This window comes from Opisthocomus hoazin, chromosome 3, assembly GCF_030867145.1.
Source record: "Opisthocomus hoazin isolate bOpiHoa1 chromosome 3, bOpiHoa1.hap1, whole genome shotgun sequence".
Classification (NCBI taxonomy): Eukaryota; Metazoa; Chordata; class Aves; order Opisthocomiformes; family Opisthocomidae; genus Opisthocomus; species Opisthocomus hoazin.
The window spans coordinates 86,492,525-86,518,438 of record NC_134416.1 but is presented as its reverse complement, the minus strand read 5'-3'; the positions used below and the strand labels follow the sequence as shown (position 1 = coordinate 86,518,438).

The following is a 25,914-nucleotide window of genomic DNA, read 5'->3' as shown; positions in this document are numbered from 1 at the left end:
TCCTAGCCAGTGATTATTATGCTTTGAATTAGCAGCGCTCTCAAGAGTATTTTTCATGACAAAAAACGAGGTAGTCCTTCTGAGAAATAGGAGCGAGCGAAAAGGAGCCGTTACTGGCATTAGCTTGGAGCTCTGTGTGTGTGGAGAGGATGGAGGAGAAGGCCCACGTTCATGGCTGACGGAGAGCGCAGCAGGACTCCTGGGGCACAGATCTGCGTGAGAGACAATACTGAAATTCAGGGAAGAGCAGTCAAAATATGGAATTGGTTTTGACGGTGTGTTTGGCTTGTAGTGAACCCACCCTTTGGGTAAATTCTGTTTGACTCCAGTGTTGGTTGTGCCTGATTGTGAATCTGTACTCGTTCATCCTGAACGGGAGAAGCTTCCCTGGGGCAGTGAGAGCACAGCTGGTGTGGGGCAGAGGGGATATTTGTTATGAAAGGAGAGAATCTTTAAGGGGTATCTGTTCTCCAGGGAATGGCCTCAGCGGTACCGGTTAAGGCCAGCTCTGAAAGAGGAGTTCTTTGAGATTTAGTAACTAAGGCACCGGGGTAGCAGAAATGGTGGCTCAGTGATGGGGAAAAGGAGAGAGGGTGAGCAGCAAGAGGAATTTTGTTGTGTTTCGGCTGTGGGTTTATGCAGCAGGAAGCCTAGTTCAGCAGCAGTAGCATGTCATTCCCAGTTTGCTCAGTGGGCCGCGTCTATCCCCTGTATCCCCCTAGTAAGGGAGCAAAGACAATAACAGACCATTACCCTAAAAATCACAGCAGTGGGACACAGTGTGCTCTTACGTGCTTTAACTAGAGGCATCTTAAAAGTGGAGGAGGGGGAAAAGCCGTGGTCCCTTTGGATTTGCATATGGAGGGAGGTGGTCTGAACCCCATGCTGGTCTTCAAAGTCCAGCAGGTTCCAGTGAAATCAGAAACTATGAGGGAATTTCTGATTTCCTCTTCTTCTTACCCTCATGGTTTGTTCAGCATAACCAGGCAATTTCCAGCCTCCGTGCAGCATGTTCCACCCCTGTGCAGGACAGAGCCTTCTAATGGGTTCTCTGGATGAGAAGGTATTTCTCTAGGCAGTCGGGCACAAAGAGCTGGAATAGAATGAAATGCTTTGGCCGGATTACCTTTTTTCCCTCTACTTGAAATAGAAAGATGGTGTTCTCAGAAATGGCTGTCCTTCTCTCTGTTACCCCAAAGGATAGTTGTTGTTAACCATTTCCACTGAAACAGTTGGGCTCTCTGCATCTTGCTGGCTAGCTTTTTTCCCCTCTGGAAAGTTACAGGCAGCTGTATCTGGCTGCGATATTTTACAAGAAAAAGGGTTGTGTTGCCAATGTTCAAAACAAATAAAAGAGCAATAACAAAATAACCAACCTTCTTGCAAAAACCTGAGGGGCTCAAATAGTATTTCACTTTGGAGTTCTGTTAATGAACCCTCCTTTGTGTTCGAAATGCGTCTCTGGCTGTTCCCATGAAAACCGACCTAAATTTGGCACACTTAAAGCCTCAGAAAAATTTCCGTTGAGACACATAAGAATTCGCCAGCCAAAATCCCTGGTGGTTCTGTCAGTGTGGAGTGGGTGTGCTCATCCCTTCAGAGCGATGTTCTTGCTGAGGTTCCTGAGCCTGTGCTCGTAGCTGAGATTAATGCTTAATACACTAGAGGTGAAAGAGAAACACTGGGCTGCTGTCTTCGGAGCGGGAGAGGTGACGATCTGTGTCCTGTCTTCGTGAATCCAGACTCTGTGTGTTGCAAACCACTCGAATCAGTTTTACTGGCAGTGTCGCATTACAACACAAGCCTGGGAAATGGTGTCCCTTAAAAAAAAAAAATTTAAAAAAACAAAACAAAACAAAACACCAACAACTTAAACCCCCCCCACAAACCCCCCTCCTGTATGCTGACTGAATTACGCGGGTGCTTTTTTTAGCGAGAGTGAAGGCAGGCTTCAGCCTAGGGCTGGGAGAGCTTATTGCAGCCCTGGCAGCTGTGGCATGGAGAGACCTTCTCACCTGGGCTACTAGTACCTTCCTCCTTTCGGTGTGTCCCTTGGTGGTCCTGGCTTACCTCTCTCTGTGCCTCTAATCACAGGGACGTTATTTAGCAGGACTATCAGCATACCTTTTCCCTGCAAATGTGAGGGGGGGGACCATGCAATGTGACTGCAGCAAGTGACCACCCCCAGATTTCTCTTGCTCTCATCGGGGAGGAAGGACAATTTAAATTCTTCAGGTTTTTTTAAATATTGAGACTATGATGATGTACTGCAGTGTAAAGGTTGTAGAAAGCTGATTTTTTTAACAACAGAAGCTCAGTGAAAACCTGTAACACTCCCCCAGGGAATTCAGTCCTAAGTGCAGACTCTGTTAAAATTCTCCAGGTCCCTGTGTTGAAAGGTAAGTATAAGAATCGGAGGGGAATGAGTGGGGAGAGAAGTGGGACTAGAAAGAACCCTCCGAATTTTTAGCACCTTTTCTGTCACTAGCAAGTTCCAAATGCAGCCCATTTTGTGACCGAGGCAGTTTTAATGGGCGCAGTAATGATACCAGAAGGTCATTATTAATCAGGGTCCTTGCTTTTGATAAATGTTAGTTCATGGAAATGTCTCTTTCCTTTGCAAAACAAGACTTGCAATATTTCTCTTAAGCTGTATTGTGTTATTTTTTTGGAGCTTTTCTTCCCCAGTCTCTGTGAGGCTTCCCCGGGAACGGCTGGTGGATGGACTGCCAGCTCTCTAGAGAGATGCAGAATAATTTGTTAAGGATTATAACTTTGCTATTGTAATAATCCATATTCCTGTTGAATCTGATTGTTAATACTGATCTTTACAGTAGATTATGGATTCCACTGAAAGAAAAGAAAATAATGTTAAAATAATCATGACTACAGTTTTTTCCCTTTTTTGCTGTTGTCTGTAACCATGGAAAATTTTGGGCATCTGTGTGTTCTCTGATAATTTATTAAAGCATTTATTTCACTTCCCCTCGTTTTTTTTTTTTTCTTCTTCTTGTTTCCTTGATGAAACTACAGCTGAGGAAGTGGAAAGACTGGCTGCAATGCGTTCAGATTCTCTAGTACCTGGGACTCACACGCCTCCAATCAGAAGAAGAAGCAAATTTGCCACTCTCGGAAGAATTTTTAAGCCATGGAAATGGAGGAAGAAGAAGAGTGAAAAATTTAAGCACACTTCAGCAGGTAATAGTCGCGGTCGGTTTGGTTTGTTAATCTTGAAGTGTTTGTTCAACAGGGCTAAAAATTTGTAATGCAGCCCCAATTCATACCTGTTTTGAAGGTTATTGAAGCTTGGCTTGGAGAGATTTCTTGGATTCTAAGAGATCTTTAACTTTGTTACTGGCTTTTTCTTCAAAAAAAACCCACAGCCAACATGTTTGGTGCACTACAGGTAAAGCAGCAGCTTGCCAAAGCTGTATGTTCAGGTTCTGCTACCAGAGCTAGACAGTAGCCCAGAGGAAATCTCGTTACATTGATTTAGCAGATTATGGGTAAAGGAAATGGTGGTATGAAAAGACAATGCTAGTGGAGGATCTAGCCACATTCAAACTCCTGTAAGTACTAACAGAAGAGCAAGAAAAATACATGACAAAGGAGCTGACATTGTCTTGAGTAACTTGCATAACCATAAATAATTTGTTCCATTGGGCAAGAAAGATGTGTCACTTGTTTGCTGAGAAAAACAAATCTCTCTTCCTGCCACACCCCTCCTTCTGGCATCTCTTTCTGACAGTCCTGGTTTAAGACTCTTTTTAATTAAAAAGTAAGCATGGAAAACTGTGGGTTTATGTTGTAAATTGGTCTGAGCAAGAATCCCAGATCCAGGAACTGATGATGCACATGGTGGAAGTTTGTACCTGGTGTGTTTGTTTTCAACCTTTGCGATCTATTTAGAGGGTTTCTTTGCTTTGTTCTTCCACAATAGCTAATAATTAATACATGTGTTTGTTTCAGTCTTGAGCCTGGATTGTCTACGAGAAAACATGAATTTTCTTCTGATTTCTTTCTGTTCTCACTATAACTCGAAAGCAAGCAGTGAGGATCTTACTCCTTTAAGTGCCAGAAGAGGCTTGAGTTACGGCCCAGTTGCTCTCTGACCTGTTTATTGCACAGTGGAGGCTTTCAGGCAGGACTTGACTGTACCTTCTGGCACCGTGAAGCCTGTACTCCTGAAAATGGCTCATAATTGCACTAGAAGTCTCATTTAGCTAAGTGCAAATTCTTGCACGAGGTTAAGTGCAGAATAAGAGTTTTCAGGGTTCATTCCTGAAGGTGCTTTTTACTGCGTGCTGTTTAAACTGCTCTCTGATTCGTCAGGCAAGGACTAATGAACTGGAGTAGATGGCTGTATTACTCTGAGTGATGACTGTAGTTTTTGACTTGACAGCTGAGAAGCTATTGTCACCAAAAATTACATGTTTCTGCAAAACAAAAGGCTTGTCTTTCATGTTCTTTATCAGTCATAACCGTAGTGCGGTGTAGCAGGATTTCCGTGAAAACCGGATAGCTCTCAGGGATATGTGCATGCTGTGGTGACAACTACTCTGAAGGTAGTTCCAGCATGCTGGGTTAGTTGGTTACAACTAGGAGGATAACCATGACAGTTCAGGACGTACCATGGGTTGCAATAACCTGCCTAGTATTTATTTGTATGGTTTATCCAGCTCTGAGAGCTGGGGCTGAGCTGCGTACTCAGTGGTTAGACTGGTTAGTTTGAAGCTGGCTTGAATATGCCTGCGTAGTCTGCTCTGGGTGTTACAAGAAGTGTTACATAGACTTAGCCCATTTACCAAAACATTTGGAAAGTACACAGTGATTAAAACCAGAGTAAAAACATGCATGTCCTCTTCTGAGAGGAATAGGAGGCTTTACCAGACGTGCCAGCATATCTCCTCCCCTAGTAAGAGGGACTTCAGTGTCTGAAAAACTAATTTAAAAGCTGGGTCTCCAGGTTGCGGGAATGTTTGTCGATTGCAGTACGGGGTTTGATCTCAGTTGAAGTCAAAACCTTTCTTTTTTAAAATAAAATTTCATTTCTAGTAAGGTAACAGTATCCTGCAGCTGGTCTGCAAAATTGGTATTCCTGTCAGCTCCCCTGCCACTAACTGCAGCAAAATTGACAAGGATGTCAAATTTGCTAAGCACCCTGTGGGAGGCAGGGGGAGAAATTTACTTCTGGACTGTACGAGAGGTGGAGACCCTGCAGTTTCCATCATGTGCACCCTGGGGAACAGGAATCCACCAGGATCCACCAGAACTCCCCACCCCCGGCAATTCAGCAGCATTGGTTGAGCCTGGGATGTATAATACAAAAGATTTTACAAGAGGAAAACTAGTGTTTTTCTGCCAGCATTTCCATGACCTCTCATCTAATACCTCTGATCTCACTGAGAAAATATATTTAATTTTTATAATAAATCAAAGGACAATCTTATGAGATGGCATAATGAAAGCCAGCAGGAAACTTCTTAATACAGGCTTATTTTCTTCTAGTGCACTGATAAATGTGACGCTTGGAAAAAAAAATATTCCCATTAGTGTCCTACAGGCATGCACCCAAGCTTTTCCACCTGCGTAGAACATCAGTAATTATTAGAAAATAAATACTAGTACCAGTATTTTATTAGGCTCTTATTTGCTGCAACAATAGATTCAATTATTTTAAATGTTGAAAGCTGTAAGGGTCAAAACACATGACCTTATCTGTTGAAACTTCCTTTGAAATTAATGGGAGGTTTTTTCTGGGAGAGGACTGGAAGAAAGAGAGGGTCAGGCCGATACCTAGGGTTGAAAGGTTGCCTTTTTCTTGAGATTTCCAAGTGCTAACATTTTGTATCCATATCTTTATCACACTAAAAGCTCTAATTATTTATTCAGAGGTGAATGCTTTAAAATACAGTTCTGTACTCAGTGGGTAAAAAACCCTTTTAGGTAATAGGAAAAGTTATTTTCTGACACCTTATAATTGCATGAGATGAGATAGAATATCTGTAATTTGACTGATGGAGGACCTTAACATAAGCTTATTACATGTGGTTCCTTTCAGCACATCAAGACTCCTGTTGTGATGCTTGAGCATAACAGGTCCCCCATCCTCCGTCTGTGTTATTGTATTGTCGCAGACAAACAGAAGGTTAAAAGGATGCACGTTTGGTATACTTTATATGTTTATAGGTTACATTGGGTTTGATATCCCTGTACCAACTTCTGCAGAAAGGTTTAAAGTCTGGCATTACCTTGGTGCTGACTTAGCCATGAAAGTGAAAGTCATCCCTTTTGATGCAGGCTTCTAATGCCTTTGCCTTGCAGTTGGTCTGTCTGTGAGCATCGTCATTAGGTACTGTGCAGAGCAGGCAGAAAAGACCACGCTGTGGGGTGGTCTGTTGCTGCAGATGGGAAGCACCAGCCGAGCCCACATCTGGGGTCCGATCTGAGCGACCTCTTCTGCTGGAAGGTGGAGTATTAACGAGGTTGTTCAGGACATGCACCATGAGTGACAGATGGGCTCCAGCTATGGACAGGCTCAATCTCAGAGCAAAGGGGAAGGGAGATTATACCGTGTGAGGGATGCCAGTGTACCACAGCAGGGCCAGAAACAAGTTAATTCTCACAGTAATCCTCCTCTTGGACAGCAGTGAAGCTCCCCCCAGCACAGAGTGTTTTGCAGTGTCAGGATTGCAAATCATTTTACCACAGCAGGTCCTAATGAAAGTTCTTTGATGGATGCTGAAACTCCCACAGTACAGTATAAACGCTCCTGACAGTGAAGTTACGTATACAGGGGATTAGATGAAATTAAACTCAGCCACAATGTTACTCATGCTATAGTCAGAAGTGTGGTGTATTTTTTTTTCAACTCACCTAAAATTTCATCATGCACAGAAATTGTGGAAACCTTTATTACCATGGAGGGCTGAGGCCCCTCCCGGCAATGAGCAGTATGATAAAGCTGACAACTCTAGCTTTGGGAGCACAGGCAAACTTCTACATGGCAAGATTTTATCAGTTGATGGCACCGTTGCGTATAACTGATAAGGAGCAGTCTCACTTATGGCAGAAGAAGTCAGGAAGAAACAGTGGCTTTTCTTTCCCCGAGCGCATTTCTATGGCTGGATGCAGCTGGGATGGCTCCAGCAGGCTGCACAAGGTTTTTAAAGCCATACTGGGCGCTCTGGGAATCAGCAAAGCAGACAGCAAGAGAGAAATCTGACTGTCTCCTCAGCCAGTCCTTTGTCATTGTTTTTAATACCTTGATCTTGTTCTGATCGCGTTGATATGAATTTGAAAATCGTTCCTGGGTGTGCTGTTGTTTTATCGCAGTGCTGTACATCTGCTGGTGAAATGTCGTTTCCTGGTAATGCTTTGGAGAAGGAAGTGCTTCTGAAATAAGGAAGCCTGAAGGAAGATAGGTTCCGGGCTTATTTGAAATATTATGGAAGTTGTTTATCACTGTATTCATTAAGAGCCAACTGCTTGCAGCCTTTCAGAAAAAATTTCAGTTGCTTGCAGGAGTCTGAATAGGGAAAAATGTCTTGTTTTGCCATTTCACATTTTTGGTGACCTTCATTTTAAATAATTGGTGCGTCTGTCTTCTCCCATCCTTCCTCTCTGAGTTGCAGTGCTCAGGCAGAGGGGAGGAGGAAGCGTGTAACTTGTACTTGGAGGAAAACAGTTGGAATGACAAAATAAAAGCAAGAGATAGTGAGAAATTAAGGGGTATGGAGAAAGCTCAGTTGTAACTAGGAGAGGCAAGGGATTCAGCAGTGTTTGCTTTAGGTTCTTAGGCACCCTGCACAATCAGCGGAGAAAGTCCAGTGTCAGAAAAAAGGTCCACAGCAGCTCTATTGCCAAGTAACAGTTGTTTGAGACAATCAGTAATACTAAAGAAAGAAAAGGATATATGTTGAACTTAACCTTTCCTCCTAGGTAATTTGAAACCTCCCTTTGTTCGTGTCCCAGGTGCCCCTGCTAGAAATACTTAGAACTTCTTCCACGGGGCAGTGAGGACGGATCAGTCCTGATTCTGAAAACCCGTGGGTGAGCTAGCGAGCTGTGTCCTGTTCTGTGGAAAAAGAAAGACGTGGCGGTGACTTCCTAGCCTCGTGCTTGGGATGCCCTCGTGAGAAGAGGGAAGACCCGCTCCTGCTTCGTTTAAAGCTTCGTTTGCTTAGCGTAAAATTGTAGAGGTTGGTGTTCAGGAACCCATCTCAAGGTGTAGGACTGGGGCATTTGAAGGGATAAAGACTTAGGCTGCAGAAAGTAGATCAGGATATCAGAAGAGCTGAGAGGCAAATCAGTGTGAGCCAGGCATCATCAGTTGAGTTGGAGAAGGTTGGATTGGGGGACTGGGACCTTCAGGGCAGGTTTGTGCGTTGATGTGCTGTCCAAGGGCCTTAGGACCCTCTTAATAGCTGTCTGTACAGAGGATGACAATCTTCTTCTGCTAGCAGTTACTCTGTTAAACTGGAATAGCTGAGGTCTGCACGCTGGTCTAAAGATTGAAGCCCAATAGTGTAGACAGTGCCACAAAAGGGAGCATCTGGGTCTTTTCAGTTTGCTTTTTAGGAAGGGCACACATGCTCTTGCATTTACTTTCACTGTCACTCAAGCCATTTAAAGAAAATCAAGTGTACCGAAACAGCCTTTAGCCGCCCCAATGCCATAATCTGCATTGAAACAGCCATTCATTTTATGCTCAAATGCTGTTTTTTTCACTTGCTAAGCCTCGGTGCTTTGGTTTTTCCAAACAGAATTTTTTAAAAAGTGCCCTATAAAAATTCATATGTCAATGTGTTTATATAAGTCAAGTCTCCCAGTCAGCAGAGGGATTGTTTTAAATTTGGCAACACTTATAGGCAAGGACTTTCAACATTTCTGATGAATAACAAGAAGAAAACAAAATGTGGTAAATCTGTGCAATTAGAGGAACTGCTATTCATAAACCATCCCCAGATCATTCCTACTGCCGATTATTTCCAGCTACAATAGGTAAATATTTTGAACTTTGCTTTCCAGAATATTCCAATCAGTAGAAAATCAGTAATGCATTGCCAGTGCTGCTCCTAAACCTTCCTACTCCCTTCTGCTTTGCCAAGGATTGCCTCTCGTGTTTGCTCACGTAAAACTCTTGAGCTGTTAAACTGGTCGTGCTGTTTGGGTGAGACCTTTGCCTGGGGAAGCGAAGGAGAAGCGCAGGCTACAGACATGCCTGCCCTCGCCTCTGCCTGTACTTTTGGGGAGGCGGTCTCGGGGGGAGAGATTTTGGGTGGTTTTTCCAAGCGCCTACCAGGTTATGGAGATCTGCCTGCAAAGGTCCTGTTTTCAGCCTGTAGTTTGAAAGCAGTGATTTTGTTTGGATCATTGGCTAAGGAGGATAACTGTGTTTTAAAGCACTTTATGGTCCCATTTTGTTCTCCTGAGTTTTGTTTAACGACTACTATGATCCCATGTGAAAGGTATTAATATTTCAGTTACAATTCCTCATGCTTTCAGGTCAGACTTTCTCTCGATTTAGGTATGGAGAGCTGAGGTAATTATGTTTTTTCTTTCTTCACCCTCTTATTCTGATGACTTGGAAATGTTGAGAAAGAGAGCAGGGTCTCCCCTGCAGAGCAGCTGGGTCTGAAGGTACCCTGAAGCCTGAAATACCCCCAAGTCCTGTTCTCATCCATGACGAAGCCCTTTAATAAGACTGTGTAAAACCCCCAATGGCCCTTTCGATGTGAGTCAGTGAGCAGGCGATATGGACGCTGCAGCCAGCCAGGTATTTTTGCTGCCCTGGGGCACCTCATAGAGCATTAACGCACTGCTGAAAAGCACTGATCATTTCCAAGATGAAAACCCAGCAATACAACCACTTGAGAAGTGGCAGTTACAAAGGGATGCTTTGTTCATTGTTTTGTGTGGTTTTTTTGAGGGAGGTGCCAATTGTCATTCTCTGAAGAAAAGCACCATTCTGAAGGAACCTGGGCAGTTCATGAATGCACATTGACTTAAGCAAATGTTTTTATCTGAAGGAAATTCCAGAAAATAAGCATATTGTATTCCACTATTTTCTAGATGAATCTTAGGAGAGTTTTTGTTCAAATTTGCATTTCCATTTAAAATTTGAACTAGATAAAAATTTTAATTCCAAATATAAAATGGCTTGATAGGAAAGTATTTGTGTTTTACGTCTGCTGAAATATTACACTACTTGAGCTCAAGGACTGAATAAAAAAATTAAAATCCGTTTTCAGTTTTATTTTTTGCATTGATCCAAAATCGCACACTTTTTGTTCTTAATTTTTGAAATAAAGAAAATAAAAATAGGTCTAAGTTGCCCATAACTTCTCTTTGCATGCACTAGCTTTTTCCTAGTGTCTTTTGAGAAGCTGGCCAGAAGTTGCACCAGAGTTCATGCAGAACTATAGGCAACTTTAAAAAAAATTGATGTTTTGCCTTTCTGTGGAGGGGAAAAACTAGCCTGTGTATCTGCTTACTGCTGTGAAACCAAAGATCCATAGATATTTTTAAACCCAGTGGTCATTTGCAACCATGCAATTAGATAAACAGCCAAGAGCTTAGGGATGACAGAGGGCACTTCATCACAAGCGAAAGCAGTGGGTGGTGCTTGCTTCTCTGTTGACGGAATTAGAAATTATCAGTGTTTTTAGATTGGTCGTTTTAAGCAGATTAAAAGAATTAAAATGCGTTTGGAAGCTGCGGATTCAATTTGTATGCAGAAGGCAGTTAAAGCAGTTGTCTGTTTCCATACCTAAGTTGCCAAATGGAAGCTCCTGGTTCAAAAATTGGGGGGTGGGGGGGCATAATTACTCCCCTGGGAGAGTGTATTCCACTACAGAGCAGCAACTTTGTGTCTTCCTGAGACCTGCTGCAGAACATTTCCAGGTTTTAAGACACAGACTTTGCTCAGGGATTGTTCTAGCCCAGTGGAACGTGTGAGATGAGGCCCTTAATGTGTCCCTTCTTACAGGAAAGGGATGTTTAATGAGGCTGTTTGGGTTTTATGCTAATTACATTTCCAGCTGCTGTGAAGATTATACGAGGCCGCCCAAACTGTAATGCTGTGACATAATTCTACAACAATGCATTCCTGTGTACAACAATATAGTAATACAATTAATTCATTAGAGAATTTACAGCAAATTTTCAGGATTGAAAATAGATGCTGTTGTTAGCATACACTTCTGCATGTTCTGTGGGTTAGAGAACTGCATTCGTTGGAGGTGTTTTAAGAAGTATTTTACCGGCAAATAAGCAATAAAAGAATATCTGGTTGGGGGGGAGAGACAACAAGTATGTTTGGAAGAAGCTTATTCTTGTGAAAAAATTGTTGTCTGTCCTCAGCTGCTGTTGCTGTGACTCACGAATGTACAGTCTTCATCAGGCTGGGTCCTTACATATTATTTTAGAATGCTTTCATTTGACAACAAAATGTGTTGAAGCTGCTTTTTATTTTTAGATTGCATTTGAAGCATGGAAATTAATTAGTATTTCTCAGACTGTTGGCTTTCGTTCTTCAGTTTTTTTACTGCCGTTTTTAAAGATGCAGGGGGAAAAAAGCAGCATTTCACAGTGATATGGAGCCAGGAGGCATCTGGTCTGTGACGAGAACAGAGGGCGAGTGAGAGTGATCAGCTGTAGTGCCAGGTCATCCCAGTGACCCAAAAAAGCTGCAGGTCCTTTCTGGTAGGATGCTGGCTGGTTGCAGGGTCCTGCTTTTAAGCCACTCATGCCCCAAGTCATTTTGTTCTTCCATCAAAGCAACAGCCATGGAGTATCGCCATGCAAATTTGTCGTCGGTCAGTAATCTGGAGTCCATCACTGGCACCACAGAGGCCAGGTGCTTCAGCTGGGAAAATCTGCTCGGTGATTCCACCAGGTCCCCCACGCCTTGGTCAGAGGTGAGCAGTGTCCTCCTGCTCCCAGAACAACAGAGAGGAAAACCTCCCACACGTTTCGGAGACTGCTGCCAGGTAGTTTCTGAAAGCGAAATTTGTTAGATGCCTTCACTCAAAAGCGCTGTTGAGGAAGTTTTGTTCCTAGAATACAGTCTTGCTCTCACTCACTGTTTCCCGCAGGGAGTGAAATGAAGCAGGAACCCCCAAGGCCAGCGTGGCCATACCACGATTGAGCCCTGCCGTATCAGTGACCCAATTGACATCTGACCCATGTTGTGATTGGGAAATGGGTTGGTATGGTAACGTGAACATGCAGGCCAGTGACTCCAATCTGACAGGATTTTTTAGTCACAGTAGCTGCCCTTGTCTGCAAACTGCATTAAAAAGGCATGTACATCTAGATATATAGGGTATTGGCAGCAGGGATGAGAATCCCATGTCCACAGGGATCTGAAACACAGATGGCAGTCACCCAGACAAAGCGATTAGCTTTACGAGCTCTTTCCAGGGCTGCTGGGGCTAATATGTTGAGGAATAATAAATAGTTGCTAGAAACTGAATTGCCCTGTATATAGAGGTTTAATGGGAAAAATCAGATTATGAATTGGGAATCAAAGATAGCTTGACGAAAAACAGTTTCTTAGAAATCTTAGTGTAAATGTTGTTTATCCTGGGGCTTGTTTGTACACTGCAATTTGAATTATTTAGACTACTGTAAATACGAAATAGATCAGTTATATCATCATAAACCCTTGGGTGGATGTTTATTCAGTTCACAAACTTATTCATTTTGTTTTAATTCATTAAGGCCGATTCAGTTCTGAATTAAAATGTCCAGGCAAGTGTTTAATGTGGCATTGGTGATCCTCCTTGTATTACTTAATTCAGATTGCTTTTCCTGAGCCCCCATTTACATAGCCACAGGAGCTAGTGTGCAGGAAAGAGTAAATCAGACAACTACATGAGCTGCCACGAGAGACAGGATCTAGAGGCTTTGTTCGGTGAGAGCTACACCTGGCTACCTGGTCTGACCTGAGGGACTAGGCAAAAGATGCCCAAGGTGGTGATTAGAGCATCTGATGAAGAGGGAAACCTGTTGTGCTCTCTTCCAAATTCTGCTGCTATCCCGTCCCAGTTTTGTTGCAAACAATGCCTATTACACTCCAGTGTTGCAGGACTTCATTGCAATTTCAGCAGGTCTCTTCTTGTTTTTGGTCAATCTGTCCATGTGTAGGATTTCTTCAGAACTGCAGCTCACTAACATCATTCAGAGAGAATCTTGGATTCCAGTAATAGAAAGGATTATTAAAAACCTCATGTGACTGTAGAAGAAAGTCTTGGAAACCAAAAGCATGGGAAAAAAATCTCAAATTCTTGTCAGAAATTAGGTTCACTGTTTTGAAGACACTTACGGATTTTCTGAATATTTATAATTTGCTTTATTGATACCAATTACATTTTCAGAGGAAAGTTTCAGTTCCATAGTGTGGTGTCTCTAACAGGAAGACTGGAGTAGTTCAAAATAAGACTTGTTTTGGTTTCCATTTATTTGTATAGGCCAAAGATAGAACACTATCTGTTGATAACTGCATCTGAGTTGTTTATTATCTACAGGATGTCCCACAGTTTCAAATAAAAGTAGTGGTAGAATAGATCTGTGACACTGAACACCGCTCACTATTCCTTTTAATCTTGCCCGAGTAGCAGGTATATGTTTCTAGGATGAAAAATGGAGTATATCAGTCTCTTGCTTTGCAGCTGAATATGTGCATGCAGGTTTTTTGAAGGAACAAACCTTAATTCCTCTTACAAAGGTTTTAGTATGATAATTAACGCTCTTGGTCCTTTGTATCTTCAGAGCTCTATATGCATTTCTCCAAGTTAATCAGGCAATCACAAATAATTCTGTTTACCAAGACAGGCAGTAAAAATCAGCCTTTTGCTGTGGTGAATCATACTTTTCCAACTTAATCAATAGCATTATTTCCCTATTTTAAAAGAGAAGCTATTAGGGAATTTATGTTTGCCACTAGCTACCGCTTGAGTCTGAAAACACCAGTCCCTCACCTCCCTGGGTTCTGCAGGAAGCTCGTGATCTCCATGTACTCTGCATTAATTCCTTAGTGAAAAGTAGCATGGGGCTGACAGCTGAATGTGCATAGATAAGCAGGAGTCTCAGGAAGGTCCAAAGAGTGCCCAGATATGCTTCTGCCTGAAGGCGATGACATGTATTTGTGCTCATAATGGTTGGCAGTAGGTTTCATTTTCTTCCTGCTGAAGCTGATGAATTCTCCCCCTGTCTTCACTGGGTGCAGGGTGCCTGGGAGGCAGTTGATGAATACCAAAAGCCTTTGCTCGTATGGACAGACCACGAAGGCTTCTGCCAGCTGCACAGTCTCCTTTCTGAGCTGCTTTGTTCCCAAATGAAAGCCATGGGACTCCGTGGGTGCTCAGCAATTGCAGTAGTAAGCTTTGTGTCTGCAAGCCAAAATGTTTCCAGGATGTGCACATGTACTTAAAACACACCCTTGCAGCCTTTTATATGAAGTTCTGCCTCAAGACATTTTGAAGCCCATGAATTTTCTATCACCATCATCAAGAATCAATACTGCATTTACACTTCTATGCTGGCACTTACATTTTCAAAACTTTACATGTACCTTTAATAGCCTGTGTGCTTTATGGACCTGATCGAAAGCCCCGTAAAAATGATTGTTGGATTCTCTCTGGTTTTCATGGACATAGGATGAAGCCTGTATTAAATAGTCATAGTAGCATTCCTCACAATTCCATATTTCACGAGAAAATATGTATAGGTAGATTAAACATCAGTTAAAAAAATGTCATTGGCTGTGAGTGAAATATTCAGATGGTATTTAGACTAAAGTTTAGATATGCCTGAGTGGTGGTGTGTTTTCTCACCGCTCATGGTTTCCCATACATCATCTTCTGTGGAGGATTTTAGTTTATAGTTGTGGGGAAAAACTCCTCGATAATTCCATGAGCAATAGAGTTTATGAAACTCAATTTTGTATAGGTTGTTGCTTCCTGGGTCTTTTGCTGATTAATCATGAGTCTAGGAATGGCAATTTGAATCAATTTTCTCTAACCAGCCAGAAGGTATTATTGACATGGCATTATTTGGAGGACAGAAATTAGATATTAGTAAAATCTAACAAAGATTAAATTTGCCTGTAACTAATTGTATCATAGTTGCAGTCTTTTCATGAGCACAGCTGAGAATGCAAGAAGCTTTTCCTCCCTTTTTTAAGACTGGAAAACCTTCAGCTGCACTCTGAAGAGAACCCCATGCTACAGTGAGTATAGGGGAGGGAAACAAGTCAAAACAAGGAGGGAAAAGAAAAGGGAGAGTCATGGCAGCCGCTTCTGGAGGTGCAGGGGCAGACGGGAGTGCATTAGCACAGTCCTGTTGAGCGTTTCAGGGCTCCTTGCAGTGTGGTGGAGCTCTGCACCACCCCGTTGCCCCACGTGGGCTGTAAACGAGTTGGGACATCGTTTCCCAAGCCCCTTCGTGTTGGCCAGGGTGTGAATGGCACTCGGCAGGCGTTTGCGGGGTTTGGGTCAGACCCCTGAGAGAGGGAAGGAGGTTTCTCTGCGAACAAGTGAATGCAGAACTGTGATGGGAGTTTCATGTGTTCCCCACAAAGCACAGCAAGAGGGCAGGTGTTGGGCAGGGCAGAGCAGAGGCATGACAACTTATGCGTTTCTTCTGATTTTTCAGTTGATCTTGAGATTTCTGCAGAGGCTGTTCAACAGCATCTGGAACTGGTTTTGTGATACCACTTGCTTACTGATAAATGAAAATGTGTTTCCTCAGTCTTCTCAGTAGCTTTCATAAGGGGTCAGGCTCTGGCCATGCTCATCAAGGTTACCTTGGACAATATCTTGGAAGAGGTTATTTTTATGGTTCTGTAATTTATTTTCCAGAACTTACAGCCTATCCCATTATCTAGGAAGAGCACAAAATCAGTCAAGATCTAAGATTCAAAATTCTACAAAAAGGTGACATTTTGCAATATTTGATCCTAGTAGGTCACAAACCTCAGTAATCTTAGAATCATAAAATCATAGAATCATTAAGGTTGGAAAAGAGGTCTAAGGTCATCAAGTCCAGCCATCAACCCATCACCACCATGCCTACTAAACTGTGTCCTGAAGTGCCATATCTACATGTTTTTTTGAACACCTCCAGGGATGGTGACTCCACCACTTCCCTGGGCAGCCTGTTAAATTAATTATTCTTTAGATCACGTCTCATTCAACCGTTGAATTAATACTGTTGGAAATACTATGGGTGGCCTAATTAGCTTGGAATGAACAACATCAAAGGCAAGGAGTATCTTCATTGTAGAATAAAATGCTGGTGTACTTGTTTTTCGCAAGGCAGGTGAATGCCCATCCTAACCCCTGCCACTGGTAAATCCCCTGCTGCTCCACAGATGTTGTGTTCCCTGATGATGATCAAATAATTGAAGGACTCTATAAATCTTCTCTGGCTTTTATTTACTTATTAACTAGAGGATAATTATAATTCTTTGTCTCTGTAATCTCATTCAGCTTTTTCTGTAGCTGCTTTTTTGCTCTGACTGGGAGTAATTCATGTGTGAAGAGCTCCTAGACCATCACCAGGAATGGGTGTACTGCAATGGCTTCAGTCCATCCTATAAGCGGAGCTCAATGCTATACAGAAAGGTTTCCTGCCGCCATAATGGGGATAATTCACTGCAGTATGCACTGGCCTCTACCAGGATCTGGTCCATGTTGCACCTCTCTCTCTCTGCAGAGACAGGGTAGGATCGGAGCCCCTACTACATGTACTTACAGTATTTCTTGGTGTACGTATGCACCAGTATACAGCATGTGTCTTGATAACTCACAGAACCCTGTTCAGGGCAAAAGTGAAGATTTTCACAGAAAATTCCTATATAGTGGTTTATAAATTAGGAGAATGAAATCAGCGACGGCTACTCTTTTTAATTAGCAATGGGTCTGAACTGGCCCTGCAATCAGTCAGGCGTCTGTTGTTGATCTCCGTAACACGGGACTCTGTCATGTTGGCAGCACTAGTACAGGAGCTCTATCTAGCACATCTACTCATCCCTTGTAGTAACCAAGTCCATGCACTATCTTTTATTTAGATCTGATGTTTATGCCCCAGAAAACTTGTAGTTTGGAATGGCTACCTCTAAATATTGATGTTGACTTTTTGCATCTGAATCAGCGAAGGCACTGTGCTGAACCGAGAGGCCAGTGACGCTGTAGTATTTCTGGCATTAATGCGCAGACAACATTCCTGCAGGCTAAAATGCACTGCAAGTAGCTGACAAAACCAATCAAAATCCCCCCATTTGTTAGTCTAGCAGATTAGTCCATTTTCTGATTTCACTGCAAGGGTTGTGAGACTGGCTTAACTCAGCTGCCCTCGTTTGAGTGACTGCATTTAGATTAAGGCCAGTCTCAGCTGTGTCATAGTGTGGCACCTTCTGAACTCACACAGCTGCCATTGAGTTGGTGCCATTGAATTAATAAATTTAAAGCCGATTTGCATTTTGGTCAAGACGTTTTAGTTAGGATTCTGGCAGCTGTTGAAAGGGAGTTAGCTGAGCTGCTCTTGCAAACTAAGTATGCACACCACCACACACTAAGCTCTGGTCATGAGCCAGCCCCCACCACCACCGCCTCCTACCCACTGGGAACCATTAACAGCACCCCGTGAGCTATCCCATGTGCTGGGACCTCTACCTGGGTTTCCAGAGGAGCTGAAACCCTGCTGCCATTGAAGAGGTAATTTCTACCTTATCTTCTGGCACTGGTTCGTTTGCCGAATTGAGCTGACTCTGAGCTCTTCAGGGTAGTCATGGCGTCTTCCTCGTGGGGTTGTGATCATCAAAATGACCACTGAGAAAAAAAAGTTATATTTGACCAGGATCTTCAGGATTTATCTCTGGAATTATGTGCCCCAAGGGAGAGAGTGGCTTTTGTGAGTGGTATCTGTTGTCTTGGTAACATGGTTTCATCTGGGAAATACAGTGTGTATTTGAGCACCCTTGATACCCCTACGCTGCAATATGAGTTATATTGGTCTGTTTTCTTTCTTTGCATCCCTAGAAGGGGAACCATGAAAGTGAACACTGCGAATACGCATGATAGAGAAGCCACAGGGGAAGAGAGCTGAGAAGCTCCCCTTCTGTGCTAATTGAAAATATGCCAAATCATGGTTCACTGCACAGATAAACAGGAGAAACAGAAGACAGGCTTTGAGGATTGTGCTATCGAATGAAACCCAGCAGTATATCCGGAAGAGCGGAGCTCTCTCTTAGCCAGTGTTAGAGCAAACTTGGTACCCGTATGCATGTTATGAATAAATTGGTGTGCATACTTAGTTTGAAACTCTCTGTAGATTAAGATGAACAAAGCAATAGCTATTCCAAGCACATGTGGCAAGATATGAGCTAAGTGAAGTACTTCTGCTGATCTAATGATGTCTCTTGTGCTGCAGAGAAACCTAGATAAAAAGAGGGCTAATAGTCAGGAGCCCTAGATCCATATTATAACTGATTTGTAGCAAGTGCGATGAAGAGTCTTCCTATTCATGTAACGCCTGCTAGTTCTGTACAACCTTTATATATATATATATGCTTATGTCCTACTTTTTCCCTAGAATCTATATATGTGTTTGAGCGCTGTCCCTCGCTACATCGCTTCCCCACAGCAGATGCTGTAGGGCACTTTTCTATCTGTTAAACCTGTTGGTAAAATCTCATCGCCTTTACTGACAACAGGCCTGACCCTGTGTAAAGATGTGGTGAAGGCAGGAGGCTGTCTTCTGCATAGCTGAGGCACTCCAGTTAGCGAGAAGACCATTTTATATAATGCTCTCAAGGAAAGAAGAACACAAAAAATACACATACATTTATTAGAGTAGATAAATGTGGAACAAATTTATGTTGTTGAATAACAAAGTGGAAATTGTTTACAAAATGCTGATTTCTAGGTCATCATTTGCTTAATTTTTCCTCTTTCGTTTTGCTTGAATAATGAAAATGCATTGGTCCCATTAGTCTCCAGACAATCTTTAGTCATTTCCATTTGTTAGTGGCTCATGTGAGTGTTTCCTAAAATCTTTTGAAGTGGGACTATCTCTGTGTAGGAAGAGAGTCTCAAGAGCCACCTCTTGTCCTGTTCCTGACTCTGTAGCATCCCCATGGTGGTCGAACCAACTGCTTATGTGGAAAAGTAATATGTGGAAACCACTGAGCCAGTTTTAGCTGTCTCTTAATGAAATGTAACAGCTGGAAATCAGGAAGAGCACGAGCATCATGGGACCAATCAGCCCTCTGTGGAGAAGCAGCAAGGGCTGTGTAAACCGCAATCAGTATGTCTCTGTACTGAGTGGGTAGCTAATACTATGGTGAAATGCTTAAATCTAAACACCACTTTAATTAAATTTCACTAAGTATTAGGCCTAGGAAATATAAATTAAGCAATCGACAAGATTTTTAAAAAATGGAACCAATCCTGGACTGACGTGAGCCTACTGGCCTGTGTCTTCTTGCCATCTGCCTGAGATCATTTACGTACCTTAGGATATCCTTTCCAGCCAGTGGTCCACTGCTAAAACCTGGGCTGCTTTCCATTCTTTCAATACTGTCTGCTTTGAGATTGCCCAAAGTGTACCCCTGGAGGATTTTGTTTCATTCTTCCATACTCTATATCATGGGAAAATCCTTAACTGAGATAGCAGCTTCCTCAGAACACTGCAAGTTGGGTCTCCAGTTCTTCCTGCCAGAGATGCCCCAGACAGATGTCAATGGTGGTGTGTTCACTGCGGGAATAGACAGCAGGAGACCTTACCCACGGCAGGAACAGAGCACGCACAAGAGATGTGAGGTGGTTCATCGCTTGCATTTCAGCCCTTTTGCATCAGGAAAAATGCCTGCAGAAGTCCTGGGTCTGCCCAGAGAATCACCCCCTTGGTGAAGAAACTGTAGGAGACAACCGGTGGGGCCTCATCCAAAAGTGGACTGGCAACCGCTTGCCGTTGGGGAGCTAACGCAGGCAGCCAGGCCAGGGCCTTGGCTCACAGCATTTTCTCAGCTTGTCTTCTGTCCTGCAGCCCAGTGGGCAGGCTAGGAGAGGCTGGAGAAGGCACAGAGTGCCCTGAAGTCATGCTAGCCATAGAGCAGTGCTAGGATAAGATTTCACTTCATTTTATTTTTCAGTGTCCTTTATGAGAGCTGTGTGTGATCTCTCCCATTTTTATGAAATAGCTAGCACCAGTGCCATCTGGATAACACAAAGCAGCAAATAACAGTTGACTTTTGCATACATAATATCAAGTTGTACTTTGCTTTACACATTTAATCCAAATATCTCAGGTCAAATTTTGCTTGCAGTTATGCCTAGCTATTTCCTGTTAAATCTGTCAGGTTGGGTAACACTGGCATTGTACATAAAAGCATAAATTTTGCCCCAAACTGCATTGTTCTTCCAGTCCATTTTAGTCTGTTCAGTTCTGTCTTTTAATTGTTGAGCTAACTCCAAATTGAAGTGAACCTGTGCTCAGTGCTTGAAGATAAGAAGCATGGGGCAGACTTCATTCTACTTAAAAATGAGTAACAAAGGTAGAGGCTGAATCAAGACAGCAGGAAGACAAACAAGGCATGAATAGGTATCTTGCGTATATTTGTGTGATTGTCGCATACTCACACATGCTCACATGCACTCATTCTTACGTTCCTCTTTCCAGTTTTAAAAACCTAGTCTAAATCCATATACTGAAGATTTGTAGCCCATAAATTATATTTTGGTGGCACATGCTAGGTGTGGATTGATGTGAGCAATTACTCTATGAGGTTAAGTGTATTAAGAAACATTTAATCACTCTTAGGGAGTTAACCATCCAGAGCAGCTTATTCGAGGGCAACATATATATAAGTGAAAAAAGATACTGCATAGCTCAGTAAGCTGGAACAAGTTGGATGGGCATAAAATGGAGTATGTTCTAGTTCTTACTGTGTGTGTTTTATTCTAATTTGTTATTTGTGCTATATAATTTAAAAGCTATTCCTGTTCTTGGCCATTTGTTTTAGCCTTGGATATGTAAACGTATGCATATTTTATATTACTTTTAAACAGAATTTATGGATTGGATGCCATTGAGTAGAAGTAAAGGCTACAGAGCACATAATTGTAGTAGGTTTCTGTTTTCAGCTTCTTCTAGCTGAGACGTGAGTAATTTAAAGTCTTTTTTTCTTATTGATTGTTGCTCCACATAAATATAGTCAATGAGAAGTCTCCAACAGGTAGAATGTTTTGCTAAATTTGCAGGCCTCCCAGTGATACAGGAATATATTTAATAACAGTAATGAGACGTAAAGCGATTGTGCAGTATCTGGGCCCTTATAAGCAAGCACCTAATTCTTCAGTCTCCTCCCATTTCAGTGTGTGGTTCAGCAGGGGTACCGTGGTTCCTCCAGCTGTGTATTAGTGTGCACAGGCATATGCTCTTTCCTCCTCTCTAGGATGTTGTCAAAGCCCATCAAGAGTTTCAGATGCACAATTCCTATTGCAATTAATTGCATCTGAAATGCTTAGTGGCTAGGAAGCTGAGGAGAAGTGAAAATTCTCACCACAATTCTCAGTATTTTGCACATCTCAATGTTGCTTTACACCGCTGTGTTCAGATATGCCCAGGACACTCCCAGGCATTTTTGAGTTGTCTGAGTGAAGTGGCAGAGCAATGCAGATGAACTGGGTTGTGAAGGACTTTAGACCTTCATGGGAACATTCAGGGAGGTGAAACCGCACTAACTGGATCTGACAGAATAGCTGTCAGACTTGCACACTGCTTTAAGCTCAAGGAGGCTTCACACCATGGGGCAGCGTGATGGAAATGGAGGAAATCCGTGGAAAAGAGTCAGTATGGAAAACCAGACAGGCACCATTTTCAGTGCTGCCAGCACCAATCTCTTACAGATACAGAAAAGAAACTCTCACACGGAATGGTGGCTTCCTGGGAAATGTACATCCTGATAAACCCATTTTAGTGCATCTCAGATGTTTTGATGATGCGTGCATGATTGCACGTCCCACTTCTGCTGGCTACTGCGTGCTGTTCTACAGCAGAGTGCCAGTCTGAAGTGATTCTGTCTGCATTGGAGTTGTGGCTATCTAAACCCACCCCTGGAATGGTTTCCAGGAGGAAACCCTTCAAGGAAGGGAATAAATTAACAGTCTGCCATTACTTCAACGAGCACAAAGGTAGACAGGATTTCAGGATCTGCTCTCCCTTTTGGATTTTTAACAGTCGGACTGCCTTCCTGTTTGAGAATATCAGATCTTTAAAAATATACCCCTAGGTGTGGTTTTGTGGCATCAGTTTTTAGAGGTATGTAACACATGTATAATTAATCACTTTGGTGTTAATGAAGCGCTTCTGAAGTTCTTGCAGAGCTTCACCTATGACAGTTCTGGTCAAAGTTATACATATACCAGGTGTGCCTGAACCTCAGTCAAATGTATTAAGATGAGAATAGGGAAATTTCATGCTCCATCAAAAAATTCATCATGATTTTTCCAAGTTGGGTTTTATCACAATGTTAACAAAACAATTCCAGATTTCAAACATTTTAATAGGGAGCTTATATTTGTCATGTCCTTTCTCTTTTCTGTTCCACTTAATTACAGGAGAGTAAAGTGGAAATACTGTCTTTGTTTACATCGCCGTGTCCCGCTTGAGAATAAAGGGATTGCTTTGGTGTACTGAGAGCAGTATCTGACCAACAATGGCTGTAATACCATCTGCTAATTAGAGGATTTGGCAAAATAATTGCAATTTTCTACTTAAATTAGAGAAGTCTTCTTAGTAGAATCCATACTGCTTCTTCAGCTTGGGGGATATACAGAAGGTTTGCATCAGGCCAGGCAAATAACCGCTTGTTAACAAAACAGACTGGCATAAGAAAGGCAAAAGCCACGATTCTTTATAAGGAAAAAACCATAACACACTTCTCACCTGGAACACTTGGTTCTCTGCACCTCTTTCTCTCTACCTGTCTGTGTGTACACCTCACAACTCTTGCCTGCTGTGTTATTTTAATATTAGTCAATAGTATTTCGTAGCACAGCAGCAGTAGGATTGTTTGAGAAAAGGACAAAACATATTATTGCAGCATTTTATGAAGAACAGCAGGAGATCACAAACCACTTCAGTTTCCATGCCACAGAAATATGATTATGTATTTATAAAGATTAATTTTTAATAATGCTGTTAGCTACAAATGTGCCTAGATCACTTTTGCATACAAATATTCCTTGAACTCTGGTGAAGTTCATATTTAAATTCAGAACAGTGAAATGCATACAATATTTCAGCTAGGTCTGGAATGTACAAAAATGCTGTATATTCAGTTACCATGAAGTTTTCATACCTGATGAATATTACTGGAACATCTGGTGCTTGTGTTACAGCTGTGCCCATTGTTGATTTCTTTTGATGTAAAGTCAGGATAATGCTGACATTGCAAAGAAAATTGTAGTCCTATCATTTCCTTTAAGTGTGAAACTCATGACAATGTGGAAATGGTATTGAACAAACCAGAAAAACAAATACTCATAAATTCATATATTGAGCATTATCCATCTAAGCATATTTTCAGATAAATGCATTGTAATCTGGGGACTGAAAACCTAGCAGCAGTGTCAGGACTGGACTTTGTAATATCTTCATCTAAGCTTCTGGAAGCTGGTGGGCATTTGCATATTAAAACTGCTCTGAATCTTGTGTGGAGAAACCTCCATGAAATTCAGAGTCAGGAGCACCAGCCTTGCAGAACTTGCTTTTCTCAAGGAATAAATTAACTGGGAAAACTGTTACAATCAGTGAACACTGGTCCCTCTTGCCTGTTATTTTTAAGTGAAAGTCATCTGTGGGTACTTTTCGTTAAAGAAGTCCGATGCTTCAGATGCCTTTTTTCCATAGAAGTTGTTGGTTTGGGGTGGGCAGCATGGCTTAAGTCACGGTTTTTCAGAGACTCTTGGTGGGACCTCAGAAAAGGCACACGTGGTAGCAGCTGTCCTGCACACAGCTGCTCTGGTTGAAGCCATAAAGGTGGATGTTAACATGTTCTCTGTTGGTATATGGGTTAATCTTTTCTATATACTGTTTTTATAGGTACAAAGTATGTACTGCGTAATATTAGCCGTTTCTCAAACGAGATACTTCAGAGCAAAGCTACTAGGAGAGCTCAGAGACATAAACGGAGCAAAGCTAGAGAGTAGGGGAGAAGCATTTGTGCAGTCAGGAAAGACGTTTGATCCAAGCTTATCAATGGGTTTTGACGTTACTTTGGTGTTACAAATGACATAGGAACTTACCTGACAGTAAGTTATATGTGACTGACACAGACAACGTCGGCTGTAAACTGCAGAGAGGCATTTTGCACAGCACGTGCTGTCAGTTGGCTGCCGTTTCCCAGACTATTTGTACAATGTTATTGCAACCTGGAGGAAAAAAAAAAAAAGAGATTATGTTTATGCAAGAAATTGTACTCTGTAAGATAGGCAGGAGTAATACCAGCATGGGGATGAAGAGACTTCAGAGGTTCTAGTTCAAGAACCTCCCTGGTTTTGCCAAGTTTGTTGTATCTCATCTCGATGGTAGGTGCCTTAGTATGTGCCTCAGTTGAGCAAACTGTCAGCCTCTGTGTTACAAAGAGGGACTTGCTTTTAGTGTTTTATTTTAGCTTTAACAGTTGTTGTTATTTGTCAGAAAGCATGTGGCTGGTCATATCAGAATATGTAATCTTCTATACATTTTTGGAATAAATTTTGTATCTGGGGTCATTTTGCTGGACACAGTAAATCCAGTGTCAGTAAGGTGAATTTAAAGTAAAGCAAATAAAAACTTCAGTCTCTGCTCTGCTACTTCCTCAACACAGCTGGCTGGGCTCCCTGACTGCCTGTCTGTGTCATTACATTCTGCTATATAAAAGAGCTGGAAAACTTGGGTTCAGGTGCCTCCATTCTGATCCTTCTGAGGTGACTGGAGCGTTGAACTGCTTATTGCAAGTACTATCTCAGCCTACCTTGTTCAACTCACCTGTCTCTTCAATTTATAATTAGCAGAAAATAAAGAGCACCTTGTGTCATAGACTGCCCATCCTTCAGCGTATTTTTCTACTAGCTTATTTTCACAAAGCAAAAGTGTAAGCACAGATGTGTTACTTTAGTATTAAAATTTAGCAAGCCTAACTTTCATAAATATTAGTCTGGAAAAACATCTCTGAATGTAATTTTGAATTTATTTCTGTCATGAAAATCTGCCTGTTGCCATTTTCTTTTCATAAATATTTGCACAATCAAGTTTCACTCGCATGATTACCCATAAAAAGTACAATCAGCTGGCTGGCTGGCTGATGTATCCTTACTTTTATATAGGAAGAGATGTTTGAAGTAACATAAATGAACAAGGTTTACCAAACCTTATCACCAGAGCCTTAGCCTTGTTGAACAAAGATGTGATCCTTACCTAATATAGTGCAGACGATTTGAAACAAAATTGTCTTAACTGTATATTACCAATATAATTCATACCTCAGCCTCATTTTTGTAACAGCCCCTCTGCTAATGATTATGTGACTCAACTGCGTTTGGCTGGTGGGAGCGACCACAGCTGACCACGTCAGCGCAGACTGTCCAGCACGTGTATGCACTGGTCCGGGTCAGCTCCTCTGTCATTTACCTAAACAGAGAATGACGACAGTGGGGGAAGGGGGAAGGTTGGCTGAGCTCCAATCACGCCAATTGAAGGAGGTTAGACTGCTTCTGTAAATTTATTAAAAACCAAGTGTGCATATTTTGTTTGCTATGTTTGAATATATAGGAAATACATGGAAGCTGTAGAAATAACTCTTAACAGTGACAAGCAAGACTTTCTAAATCAGTGGAGATATTTTTATTGCCATTTTCCAGA

The 25,914-nt window shown here is 42.1% G+C and overlaps 1 protein-coding gene across 10 annotated transcripts in view; it reads left to right on the top strand.

The window, feature by feature from the left end:
* The window catches only part of PHACTR1 (phosphatase and actin regulator 1), a 413,139-nt gene that overhangs the window by 277,705 nt on the left and 109,520 nt on the right, over positions 1–25,914 (top strand). For all 10 annotated transcript variants that reach the window (XM_075416933.1, XM_075416934.1, XM_075416935.1 and 7 more), the window contains one exon: positions 3,034–3,198. In XM_075416933.1, coding sequence (XP_075273048.1) covers positions 3,034–3,198 — 165 coding nt within the window. The remainder of the gene's footprint in view (positions 1–3,033; positions 3,199–25,914) is intronic.